Genomic DNA, 14,063 nt, shown 5'->3' on the forward strand with positions numbered 1-14,063 from the left:
ACTCTCACTCACACACACACTCACTCACACACACACACTCACACACTCTCGCTCACACACACACACACACTCGCTCACTCACTCACTCTCACTCACACACACTCACTCACACACACACACACACACTCGCTCACACACACACACACACACACACACTCACACACACACTCACACACACACTCACACATTCACACACTCACACACACACTCACACACACTCACACTCACACTCACTCACACACTCAAACACTTACTCACACACACACACATATACATACACACACTTACTTACACACACATACACATACACATACACTCTCACTCACACACTCACACAAATACTCACACACATACTCACACACTAACACACATACTCACTCACACACTAACACACACACACACTCACAAACACAGACAATATTGACGGACAAATCTCGATTTTCAATATTTTGCACGATTACCCTACTTCCCCAATACTTGAAAGTAACAAGACCATCATGTAAAATTCTGCACATTGGTGCACATTCAAACTGCACCGAGGGTAATTATAAAAGTAGTCACCCAACAAATACTGGAACAAAACATGCACTTTAAATTTCTTCTATAAAAATTGACTAAGTATAAACAATTTTAATTACGATATCCACTTGGCAAATGGTATATTTAAATCTTTTCGCATTTTTAGTCCACTTAAAAGACCTCCAAAAAAATTGGTTTAGTTGTTTGGGTGTCTATACTTGACTTAGTCAGCAAGACTAACATGACGTCATCAGTTTCTGCGTTCCTTTTTTTTTAAAAAGGAGTAACTTTAGTGTAGTTACGTCAAACTTTTGTTTGCCTATCATAGCCTAAACTAAACATCAACCTTCTTTGCCTAATACGTCTAAATTATAAAGACAGCCGGCAAGTATGGTGCTATTTGTACGGATGTCTGCTGCTCCGGCAACTGTCCGGCATTTTTTGGCCAGGACAAGACTTCTGGTACCAAAGGATGGAAGCCGTCGATTGACTTGTCTTAGCGCCGCTAACGACAGCGGTAAGGAAGTGGCGAGTTTATTCAATCACTGTCGTGTTTTGTTGGTGATGACAGGATGTTTATTCAATCACTGTCGTGTTTTGTTGGTGATGACAGGATGTTTATTCAATCACTGTCGTGTTGTATTGGTGATGACAGGATGTTTATTCAATCACTGTCGTGTTGTATTGGTGATGACAGAATGTTTATTCAATCACTGTCGTGTTTTGTTGGTGATGACAGGATGTTTATTCAATCACTGTCGTGTTGTATTGGTGATGACAGGATGTTTATTCAATCACTGTCGTGTTTTGTTGGTGATGACAGGATGTTTATTCAATCACTGTCGTGTTTTGTTGGTGATGACAGGATGTTTATTCAATCACTGTCGTGTTGTATTGGTGATGACAGGATGTTTATTCAATCACTGTCGTGTTTTGTTGCTACTAAGATGCAGTCTGTGTGTCCAACTACAAAAAATAATGCATTCGTCCGATTTCGTCAAGTAATTTGTTTAACCCTACGTTTGTGTTCTGTGCTGTTAAATTATCAGTATGAAGTATCCGTTTAGGTTTTAGCTATTCCTAAATCTATAATTCTCTGGCGACTAGAACTCAATTTATCTAAATATAAACCTCGTTGGCCCCACAACTGATAGATTTTGTATACTCATACAGGTAGAGATGAACGGGGTTGTGGATTGTTGTATTTTAACATAATTTTGTTAAGTTTCTTCGGAGAATGTTCTCCTTCGCCATGTAACATAGGTACCAGATAATGGTGGTCTAGTAGATAATCGCTAACTTATAACTAGACAAATATAAACCCGATTTAACCATAATCCTAAAGCAGCACTAACATGGCATATTTTGAGGTAGTTAGTCCTCCCATTTATTGGGCCAAAAATCAAGTCATCCCGTTCAATGAGCTAACAATCAAGTGTGATCTAGTGATAAAATAATTTGAAACTTTTTTTCCACAGGTAAGTTGCAGGACCCCTTCTGCCCACCTGAGCTACAGCAGGTAAGTTATCCAAATTTCGCTTTTGTAAACATTTAATTTAAAATAGAACTGGTAAATTAAAAATTAGCGATATCATATAAATTAACTTTTTTAAAAGGTCATTATTATGAAAATCAGTAGATTCAGATTCGTTATTGGCCAGGTGACGAAACTGTACAGAAGGATTTCCTCGCGTAATAAATTAATTTTTAGAAGTGTGACTTGGTTTTCTAAAACATAATTATTCTTGTAAACAATGTTTTTTTATATTTAAGTTGCCCTCCAAAATGTAATTTTTTTTTTTAAGATGTTTTTATGGACAAAGGGAAACAACCATGTTAATATTTTTTGCAAAAAATATTTTAAGCATGGTTAATTCCCCTTATTTTTAAAAAGTCAATAAAATTCCTTTGTCTACTCTATCAAACCTGTCCAATGTGAAAAATTTGTCTACTCTATCAGAACTAATCTTACTCTACCAGACTAACCTAAGACTGACTCTACTTTCAGCATGGGACGTCTGCCAAAAGCTTGAAGTACTGGAACGGTCTACAGTGCCAGACACGAGGCTTGTTTGGTCAGTGCCGGACAGGAGGTCTCGCAGTTTTAAAACAAGCGCTGAAGCCTGGCGTGTCCAACACATGCTGGGTACCATCGGCTGGCTACTGCGACTCGTCTGTTGTAAGTCTTGCTATGATAGTTCATTATTACGGAAAGACCAAAAGACAGATTAGACTTTTTCCGAATACCAATCTAGAGACTAAACTATACCGCAAATAATAATGTAAATGTTTTACGTTTGTAATTTTTAAAAGACTTTTATTTAGCGTTTGCAATATGTTTTTTCATCCTCAAATCTTCAAAAATTTAATTTAAACCACTGGAATTGAATCGGAATTATGCACAGTGGTTTTATTTAATTTTTTTATTTATTTTTTGCTTGAGAATTCTGTTATTCTGATTCTATTCCCATTTGACCCCTGTCCCCAAAACGATCAGTTTTACAACCCCCCACAAGACGAGACTGGGCTTACCTACATCAACGACCTGAGCCCCGAAGACGAGGCTATAGTACAAGCCATAGCCTACCAGGAACTCAAGAGTCTGCTAGACAGGCTTCAAATACCGTACACCAAAAGTGGCGAACCTTCTAGAAAGTGTAGGTATCTGTATAGAGGGTCTTCTATCCAAACCAGGCTCAGTATAAAGTCGGCTAGAGAAGACGTTGATCTTTACTACAGATGTGGACCCACATTTTACTACGATATGTTGTGGGGAAGTCCATGTTCTGTGCATCTGTGTTTTTGTGTATGTGTGCATTTGTGTGTTCGGTGTATGTGTGTGTTCTGTGTATGTGTGTTCTATGTATTTGTGTGTTCTGTGTATGTGTGTGTTATCAGTGTTCTGTGTGTTGGTTTTGGTGTGTTCTATGTATGTGTGTGTTCTGTGTATGTTTATGTTCTGCTAATTTGTGTGTTCTCAGTGTTCTGTGTAATTGTGTGTTCTATATATTTAACATTTTAAAAATCCAAAACTTTGTCTCCACCCCCCCCCCTCACCAGTCAACAAAGTGTTTGGCTCCTCTCTATGTAGCCATGTGGAACACGATCATAAAGTAAATCATTTCATCGGCGAATTCAAGTGTCCGGCCTTCTATTTTAGGGTGAGCGAACTTGACCTTTGGTACATTTAAATAAGTCTGTTTGTATGGTGCACCAAACTGGTTATTTACAGCCAACTTAATTTGTATGGTAGACCGAAGTGGTTATTTACCAGACAAACCGATGTTTTTATAAGAGATATAGACAACAACAAAATAAAAAGATTGATGCTTATTTTAAGGGTTAAATGATTTAATTAATTTAACTTGATTTAAAATACTTATCACATATAAAATATTTGCAGCAAGAATATTACCTGCATAGTTTTTAAAGTCAAACTTAAAGCATGAGATTTGTGTCCCATTTAGTCGATAGCCAAGGTTTTCAAACGTTTAACATGAATGCTTGAAATTATGTGTGTAGCTGTAGCACTTATCAAAAGTTTGAAATTATCTGTGCAGATGTGCAAGTATCTGAATTCCTCCATGGCAGGTGAAGTCTTTACTCACCACAAGATAGATACCACGGTAAGACGTGTGTTGTTGTTGATCACAGTTGATGGATGTGTTTGCGTATTTTGGCGGGTGTGTTGTTAGTGCGTGCTTTGTTTGTCATGCAACACACATGTGACGTTTTAGGTAACACATATGTTAAGTGACACACACCCGACACAGGGAATCAAATAATGAAATGATAACAGTGGTTGCACACGTACATACATATGACTAACTCTATTGGCGTACATACATATACATACATATGTTTCCTGTGTTTGACCAGGCATTTCGAGATGACGCCAACAAAAATTACTACTCAAAAGGAGTCAACCTGGAGCAGTACGGCCCCAAAGTGGTCGGTGCCGGTCTCAGGCGGTTCCTCAGGGAACTCAGGGAACCGTTGCTGAGCGTTGACCAGCTGAAAGACTTCCCGCCATTGGCAAGTAAGTCTGGCACCAGGCTGGTTCTCGAAGTCCAATTTTTCATCTTTGGTTCTTACTGGCTGGCCGTCTGTCTAAAGGTCCACCTTTATTTAACGTTCATAGCGTGGGTTTTAGCAACGATCATATCCCTAATCCTAACCTCACAACTAAACCCCCTCCATCCACCCCGAATGAAAAATGATTTTTATAGAAAATATATCCTTTAACCAGTGTCCGCCTCCCCCCCCCCCCGCCCCTAGAAAATTTAGTCCCCCCCCCCCCCCCCCCCATCAATTTTTTTCTGAAAGAAAAATTGCACGTCACCCAGTGCATTTTCCTAAAGTAATTTTTTTTGTTTGTTTTTGTTTTTCGTTTAGGCTTACAGAACATTTATAGGCTCCAGATTTTAAATTACATGTACCTCATTATGCGCAAGGAACACAGAGATACACTACAGGTGAGTTGGTCAGAGACACACTACAGGTGAGTTGGTCAGAGACACACTACAGGTGAGTTGGTCAGAGACACACTACAGGTGAGTTGGTCAGAGACACACTACAGGTGAGTTGGTCAGGGACACACTACAGGTGAGTTGGTCAGAGTCAGAGACACACTACAGGTGAGTTGGTCAGAGACACACTACAGGTGAGTTGGTCAGAGACACACTACAGGTGAGTTGGTCAGAGACACACTACAGGTGAGTTGGTCAGAGACACACTACAGGTGAGTTGGTCAGAGACACACTACAGGTGAGTTGGTCAGGGACACACTACAGGTGAGTTGGTCAGAGTCAGAGACACACTACAGGTGAGTTGGTCAGAGACACACTACAGGTGAGTTGGTCAGAGACACACTACAGGTGAGTTGGTCAGAGACACACTATAGGTGAGTTGGTCAGAGACACACTACAGGTGAGTTGGTCAGAGACACACTACAGGTGAGTTGGTCAGAGACACACTACAGGTGAGTTGGTCAGAGACACACTACAGGTGAGTTGGTCAGAGACACACTACAGGTGAGTTGGTCAGAGACACACTACAGGTGAGTTGGTCAGAGACACACTACAGGTGAGTTGGTCAGAGACAGAGACACACTACAGGTGAGTTGGTCAGAGACACACTACAGGTGAGTTGGTCAGAGACAGGGACACAGTACAGGTGAGTTGGTCAGAGACACACTACAGGTGAGTTGGTCAGAGACAGAGACACACTACAGGTGAGTTGGTCAGAGACACACTACAGGTGAGTTGGTCAGAGACAGGGACACAGTACAGGTGAGTTGGTCAGAGACACACTACAGGTGAGTTGGTCAGAGACACACTACAGGTGAGTTGGTCAGAGACACACTACAGGTGAGTTGGTCAGAGACACACTACAGGTGAGTTGGTCAGACACACACTATAGGTGAGTTGGTCAGAGACAGGGACACACTACAGGTGAGTTGGTCAGAGACACACTATAGGTGAGTTGGTCAGAGACACACTACAGGTGAGTTGGTCAGAGACAGGGACACACTACAGGTGAGTTGGTCAGAGACACACTATAGGTGAGTTGGTCAGAGACACACTACAGGTGAGTTGGTCAGAGACAGGGACACACTACAGGTGAGTTGGCCAGAGACACACTACAGGTGATTTGGTCAGAGTCAGAGACACACTACAGGTGAGTTGGTCAGAGACACACTACAGGTGAGTTGGTCAGAGTCAGAGACACACTACAGGTGAGTTGGTCAGAGTCAGAGACACACTACAGGTGAGTTGGTCAGAGACACACTACAGGTGAGTTGGTCAGAGACACACTACAGGTGAGTTGGTCAGAGACACACTACAGGTGAGTTGGTCAGAGACACACTACAGGTGAGTTGGTCAGAGACACACTACAGGTGAGTTGGTCAGAGACACACTACAGGTGAGTTGGTCAGAGACACACTACAGGTGAGTTGGTCAGAGACACACTACAGGTGAGTTGGTCAGAGACACACTACAGGTGAGTTGGTCAGAGACACACTACAGGTGAGTTGGTCAGACAGTTTTTGTCCTTCTCTGGCATCTGTAGTTCCAGAAATTTTGTTGCGATCACTTAGAGTTTTCTCTACATGCGTCCGACCCTGTCTATTGACCGGTACACCCCGGCAGTGTACTCACACTTCTCTAGACAACATTACTAGAACACCTCTTACCGACCAGCTCAGTCACGTGATGCTTCTCTACTCGTTAGTGGCCGCACTGTTTCCAAGGGTGCAGGTGAAGTAGAGCTCTTCTGATGCGGTCATCTTTGGTCCAAACTCCCGTGTGAGCCATCGTGTGCGCTGTCACTCGACCACGCCCATCTGTCAGTGGTTGACATCTGTTGACACACCTTGACCCCTGTTGACACACCTTGACCCCTGTTGACACACCTTGACCCCTGTTGACACACCTTGACCCCTGTTGACACACCTTGACCCCTGTTGACACACCTTGACCCCTGTTGACACACCTTGACCCCTGTTGACACATCTTGACCCCTATAGACCCTATTGCCACACATTGACCCTATTGCCACACCTTGACCCCCTATTAACACACCTTGACCCCCTATTAACACACCTATTGACAGGCGCTGGTGTACGTGTGTAGCCGCGAGTCTGAGATATGTGGTAACAGAGACCCCGAAGAGCAGGCCGCTGTCCTGTATCCGGACATCATCCGCACTCCGGACAGCAAGGACGCCGGCAAACAAAAGTTCTGGGCCGAACAGAATCAGCTCATCACACGGATCTACATCGATTATAGCGAGAAGTTGTGGACGGTAGGTTGGGGTGTGTGGATGGTAGGTTGGGTGTGTGGGCGGTAGGTTAGAGGTATATGGATGGTAGGTTGGGAGGTGAGGCCGGTAGGTTGGGGTGTGGACGGTAGGTTGGGGGTGGGTAATTTGGGAGGTGTGGACGGTAGGTTGGGGTGTGGACGGTAGGTTGGGGGGGAGGTTGGGAGGTGTGGACGGTAGGTTGGGGTGTGCTAGGTTGGGTGTTTGGACGGTAGGTTGGGGGTGGTGGTAGGGGCAGGGGGTGGTAGGTTGGGGGGGGGGGGGGGGGGTAAGTTGGGGTGTGGGCGGTAGGTTGGGGTGTGTGGATGGTAGGTTGGGGAGGGGGGTGTGTGGGCGATATGTTGTGGTGTTTGTGTGGATGGTAGGTTGGGGTGTGTGGACGGTATGTTGGGGTGTGTGGATGGTAGGTTGGGGTGTGTGGATGGTAGGTTGGGGAGGGGGGTGTGTGGGCGATATGTTGTGGTGTTTGTGCGGATGGTAGGTTGGGGTGTGTGGACGGTATGTTGGGGTGTGTGGATGGTAGGTTGGGGTGTGTGGATGGTAGGTTGGGGGGTGTGGATGGTAGGTTGGGGAGGGGGGTGTGTGGGCGATATGTTGTGGTGTTTGTGTGGATGGTAGGTTGGGGTGTGTGGACGGTATGTTGGGGTGTGTGGATGGTAGGTTGGGGTGTGTGGATGGTAGGTTGGGGTGTGTGGATGGTAGGTTGGGGTGTGTGGATGGTAGGTTGGGGTGTGTGGATGGTAGGTTGGGGTGTGTGGATGGTAGGTTGGGGAGGGGGGTGTGTGGGCGATATGTTGTGGTGTTTGTGTGGATGGTAGGTTGGGGTGTGTGGACGGTATGTTGGGGTGTGTGGATGGTAGGTTGGGGTGTGTGGATGGTAGGTTGGGGTGTGTGGATGGTAGGTTGGGGTGTGTGGATGGTAGGTTGGGGAGGGGGGGGGTGTGGGCGATATGTTGTGGTGTTTGTGTGGATGGTAGGTTGGGGTGTGTGGACGGTATGTTAGGGTGTGTGCGTGTGAGTGTGAGTGTGGGCGGTAGGTAAATGTGTGTGGTCAGTAAGTTTTAGATAAAGTAACGTGTATAAGTAATACGGTGAGTACCATACCAAGCGAATCATTACCCCCCCCATTCCCTCTAACCATAGTGAATGCTCGTGGTGATTGAATGATTGTGATGATTGAATGATGGTGATGGTTGAATGATTGTGATGATTGAATGATTGTGATGATTGAATGATTGTGATGATTGAATGATTGTGATGATTGAATGAATGTGATGATTGAATGATTGTGATTATTGAATGATTGTGTCCACAGGTCTCCCCAAACCTGATCAACCAAGTCAGACATCTCTACAACACTGGGAAAGCTAAAGTCAAACCAAGCAAGCCTTTTGTGAGTAGTTTGTAACCAAGCAAGCCTTTTGTGAGTACTTTGTAACAAAGCAAGCCTTTCGTGAGTACTTTGTAACAAAGCAAGCCTTTCGTGAGTACTTTGTAACAAAGCAAGCCTTTCGTGAGTACTTTGTAACAAAGCAAGCCTTTCGTGAGTACTTTGTAACAAAGCAAGCCTTTCGTGAGTACTTTGTAACAAAGCAAGCCTTTCGTGAGTACTTTGTAACAAAGCAAGCCTTTCGTGAGTACTTTGTAACAAAGCAAGCCTTTCGTGAGTACTTTGTAACAAAGCAAGCCTTTTGTGAGTACTTTGTAACAAAGCAAGCCTTTCGTGAGTACTTTGTAACAAAGCAAGCCTTTCGTGAGTACTTTGTAACAAAGCAAGCCTTTCGTGAGTACTTTGTAACAAAGCAAGCCTTTTGTGAGTACTTTGTAACAAAGCAAGCCTTTCGTGAGTACTTTGTAACAAAGCAAGCCTTTCGTGAGTACTTTGTAACAAAGCAAGCCTTTTGTGAGTACTTTGTAACAAAGCAAGCCTTTCGTGAGTACTTTGTAACAAATCAAGCCTTTTGTGTGCAGAGGCGTAGCGACCCTTCCCGGCGCCTGGGGACAAACTTTCAATTTGGTGCCCCCCTGGGAGCAATTTTTCAGTTTGCACCACACCCCCTCAAACTTTCGATTTGCACCCCCCACCCCTCCTCAAACTATAATGCAAAATGCAGCTAAAATGACATTTTGACAACCCATTTTGGCGCCCCCTAAGGTCGGCGCCCGGGGACATATGTACCTCTGTTCGTGAGTACTTTGTAACTAAGCAAGCCTTTCGTGAGTAGTTTGTCAACACCAACATTCGACATCTACACAACTAAAAGAAAGACGTCAAATAAATAAATCAAAGTAGTACCGTTTACTTTAATAAAAAAAATACCCGTGATAAAATGTAATTGATGAAAAAAGGAAGATGATTATTTCCCTTTTCTTGTTGAAACATGTTTGTCTCCCGCAGCCCTGGGCTAAGAAAGAAAAGTTTGACGGCGAAATGGCTTTGAAAGATTCCAACGTGGTAAGTCTACATAGATCAAAGTATAATGGGGAGTGGTTTTCTTAAGAAACAAATAAAATATGGGTTATTTTGGTAAGTCATCTTTTCGTGTTCGTGCCCAAGACACATGGGGCAGAGAAGACTTTGATCTTTACTACAGATGTGGACCCACACTTTACAACGATATGTTGTGGGAAAGTCCATGTTCTGTGCATCTGTGTTTTTGTGTATGTGTGCATTTGTGTGTTCTGTGTATTTGTGCATTTGTGTGTTCGGTGTATGTGTGTTCTGTGTGTGTGTTCTTTGTGTGTGTTCTGTGTATGTGTGTTCTGTGTTTGTGTGTTCTGTGTATGTGTGTTATGTGTGTGTGTTCTTTGTGTGTGTTCTGTGTATGTGTGTTCTGTGTTTGTGTGTTCTGTGTATGTGTGTTCTGTGTATGTGTGTTCTGTGTATGTATGTTCTGTGTGCTCTGTGATGGAGTAGAGTTCATCTGTTTCATATGAAGAGATAGTGTGGTCAGCACTATGCCCAGCCACCTTTGCTTTCCCTAACGTGATTTAGGTACCCATAAGAGCTGGGTGGACTCAGGGACGGTCTATTGACTTGAACCCAGATTCGAACTCGAGACTTTCGAGTTAACAGTCTAGCTCTCTACCGCTAGACCCACCGTTAGAAATTTTTAAAATGTGTCAAACTAATGAGCGAGATAATTTTTTTTTTTTTGCATTTGTTGCAAGATGTGAACCTCCCATGAGTGATTTGTTGTTAGATGTGAACCTCCCATGAGTGATTTGTTGTTAGATGTGAACCTCCCATGAGTGATTTGTTGTTAGATGTGAACCTCCCATGAGTGATTTGTTGTAAGATGTGAACCTCCCATTAGTGATTTGTTATGTGAACCTCCCATGAGTGATTTGTTGCAAGATGTGAACCTCCCATTAGTGATTTGTTGTTAGATGTGAACCTCCCATAAGTGATTTGTTGTTAGATGTGAACCTCCCATGAGTGCCTAGCTAGCCACTGTTTGTTTACATCCGGTACCTTTGATCACAGCGCCATCTGAAGAGCGTGGGGATTACAGTACAAGCCCAACACCTGGAGAATAAACAAAAGAAGGTGGAGATTAACGAGCAGACGACAGCCCTCGATGTTGTTAAACAGTTTGACAGGTACGTCGTCTGTCTGATGTAATCGTGTCTTACATTACCAGCATGTAATCGTTTCTTACATTACCAGCATGTATTCGTGTCTTACATTCATCATCATCATCATCATCATCATCATCATCATCATCACTCCTTTGTGGCCCCTGGGGAGCAAAGGGCTGCAACCTCATATCTCCATCGGACTCGGTTTTGGGCTCCTCCCTTAATCTGTGTCCATGTGAGCCCAGCTGCTTTCGCCTCTTCTTCAACCGTTCTTCTCCATGTCCTCCTTGGCCGGCCCACCCTCCTTTTTCCCTGGGGATTCCAGTTCAAAGCGTGTTTTGCGATGTTTTCTTTTTCTTTTCTTAACGTGTTTCCGATCCATCCCCATTTACGGGCCTTGGTATCTTTCTCTATTGGCTGTTGCTTTAAAATTTGCCACAGGTCTTTGTTTGATATTTTGTGTCTTACATTACCAGTATGTAATCTTGGGATATATTCATCAGTATCATTGTAATTGTGTCTTACATACACATAAGAGTTGTGTAATTATGTCTAACACTAGCATCATGTAATTATGTCTTACATTTGTTATGTAATTATGTCTTACATTAGAGTTTTGTAATTATGTCTTACATTCGCAGCATGTAATTATGTCTTAGAGTTATGCAATTTTGAGCCTAACTTTAGCAGCCTAGCTATTCAAAATTGTGAACGTTCAAATGAATGAGAGAGTGTGATCATTGTAATGTTAGATCGCAAGAAATTTGTTTCACAGTTATAAACATGTGTTGTGTTTACTATGATGTGTTGTGTTTAATGGGATGTGTTGTGTTTACTGTGATGTGTTGTGTTTACTGTGATGTGCTGTGTTTACTGTGATGTGTTGTGTTGTGTTTACTGTGTGTGTTGTGTTTACTGTGATGTGCTGTGTTTACTGTGATGTGCTGTGTTTACTGGATGTGTTGTGTTTACTGTAATGTGTTGTGTTTACTGTGATGTGTTGTGTTTACTGTGACGTGTTGTGTTTACTGGCATGTGTTGTGTTTACTGGATGTGTTGTGTTTACTGTGATGTGTTGTGTTTAATGGGATGTGTTGTGTTTACTGGATGTGTTGTGTTTAATGGAATGTGTTGTGTTTAATGGAATGTGTTGTGTTTACTGAGATGTGTTGTGTTTACTGAGATGTGTTGTGTTTACTGTGATGTGTTGTGTTTAATGGAATGTGTTGTGTTTAATGGAATGTGTTGTGTTAACTGGGATGTGTTGTGTTTACTGGATGTGTTGTGTTTACTGGCATGTGTTGTGTTCATAGGATGTGTTGTGTTTACTGGATGTGATGTGTTGTGTTTAATGGAATGTGTTGTGTTTAATGGAATGTGTTGTGTTTACTGGATGTGTTGTGTTTACTGGTATGTGTTGTGTTTAATGGATGTGTTGTGTTTATTGTGATGTGTTGTGTTTACAGCAATCCGGAACTGTCGCAGACTATAAAAACATCAAAACCCAGAAAGTTGGAGTTCCGGTCGAAAAAATTCAATTACCTGTATGAAATCGGCGGCAACATAGGTAGGTTTTATGTAGGTGGTGATATTGGTAGGTTGTATGTAGGTGGTGATATAGGTAGGTTGTATGTATGTGGTGATATTGGTAGGTTGTATGTAGGTGGTGATATAGGTAGGTTGTATGTAATTGGTGACATAGGTAGGTTGTATGTAGCTGGTGATATAGGTAGGTTGTATGTAATTGGTGACATAGGTAGGTTGTATGTAGCTGGTGATATAGGTAGGTTGTATGTAGTGGGTGTGATATTGGTAGGTTGTAGTTGATGGTGATATAGGTAGATTTTATAGTGTGATATCTATTAAAACATTTTTATATTTATTTTTTAATCTTTAAGTTGTTTTTTTTATGTTTGTTTAATCTCCGTGTAGTCCCATTGTCTAATGAGAGACCGGTTTGTTTAATCTCCGTGTAGTCCCCTTGCCTAATCCCAGACCGGTTTGTTTAATCTCCGTGTAGTCCCATTGTCTAATCCCAGACCGGTTTGTTTAATCTCCGTGTAGTCCCCTTGCCTAATGCCAGACCGAATCGTTTCAGGATATCGTATCATCGACCCCGAGGCTAAGGTGCTGGAAGTCTACAAGATGAATCCCAAAGCATCTTTTGTCATTATGGAACACTTCGCCCGATAAACATCTGGCTAAATTAATGACTTTCGTCATTATGGCTAAATTAATGACAGATATTTGCTTAAAATCTCATGCCAATACTTTTTACTTTTAAGATACCTTATACAATTTTATCTCTTTTAAACATTATATTTTACACTTTTTAAATTCTTTCACTAAATGTTCCCTGCTAGGCGGGTTGTTCCCCCTGCTAAATGTAACTCTAGGTGGCGGCTTCAAGTGTCGAGATGGCGCAAGTTTTGATACTTCCAATTTAACAAAATTCAAAATGGTCATCTTAAGGGTTAAAATGTAATTGAATATACAACATATACAACATATAGAACATATACAACAATATTCTACCAAAATATGGAAATAAAAATGTACAGAACTAAACTATCGGTGTTCTGTTGAGATATTTCGGCTTTCTTATTCGATTCAAGAAATCGTTTTGTTTTTAGTGTGTTTTGCTAAAAAAAATAATTTTTAATTCTTTACGGCAATTCCACTCGTTAAATTTTAAACCTACTTTAGAAGGGGGTATTTTAACAGTAAAATTCTAATGTAACATTTCTCAACCAACGACCAAAACATCGATGGTTTTATAGTGTGTGGGTAGGTGTGAGTATATATATATATATATATATATATATATATATATATATATATATATATACCCATACCTACCCTATATATATAGTTGCATTCGAATATACGTAGCAGTTGGGGGGGGGGGGGTGCGCGAGTTAATCAATTAACGAGTTAATTCTCATAAAGATTTGGTAATTAGTTGATTAATTTGAACTGTCATTTTATTATAATTAGAAATTATACCAACGTTGACGTAACAAGAATAAAGGTCACAACCTAAGTTGTATGTTGGAAAATTTTAGTCTGTTCATGGTGATATAATTGTGTATGGTGTGTGGTGTGTGTACGGTGTAACGTTAACCTTACTATCAGCCAAA

The 14,063-nt window shown here is 42.0% G+C and overlaps 1 protein-coding gene across 1 annotated transcript; it reads left to right on the plus strand.

The window, feature by feature from the left end:
* The first annotated feature begins 809 nt into the window (after nucleotides 1–809).
* Nucleotides 810–13,509, plus strand: LOC131936896 (rho GTPase-activating protein 18). Its single transcript, XM_059294002.1, has 14 exons — nucleotides 810–1,036; nucleotides 1,998–2,038; nucleotides 2,528–2,698; nucleotides 3,017–3,176; nucleotides 3,580–3,680; nucleotides 4,080–4,145; nucleotides 4,399–4,558; nucleotides 4,915–4,994; nucleotides 7,135–7,326; nucleotides 8,657–8,734; nucleotides 9,740–9,796; nucleotides 10,829–10,944; nucleotides 12,390–12,490; nucleotides 13,022–13,509. Exons 1-14 carry the CDS (start codon nucleotides 910–912, stop codon nucleotides 13,114–13,116), a joined length of 1,545 nt encoding a protein of 514 aa, XP_059149985.1. The 5' UTR covers nucleotides 810–909; the 3' UTR covers nucleotides 13,117–13,509.
* The last annotated feature ends 554 nt before the right edge of the window (nucleotides 13,510–14,063 follow it).

The sequence above is a fragment of the Physella acuta genome, unplaced genomic scaffold (genome assembly GCF_028476545.2).
Source record: "Physella acuta isolate Inbredline_101_S28 unplaced genomic scaffold, ASM2847654v3 ptg000195l, whole genome shotgun sequence".
NCBI classification, from domain to species: Eukaryota; Metazoa; Mollusca; class Gastropoda; family Physidae; genus Physella; species Physella acuta.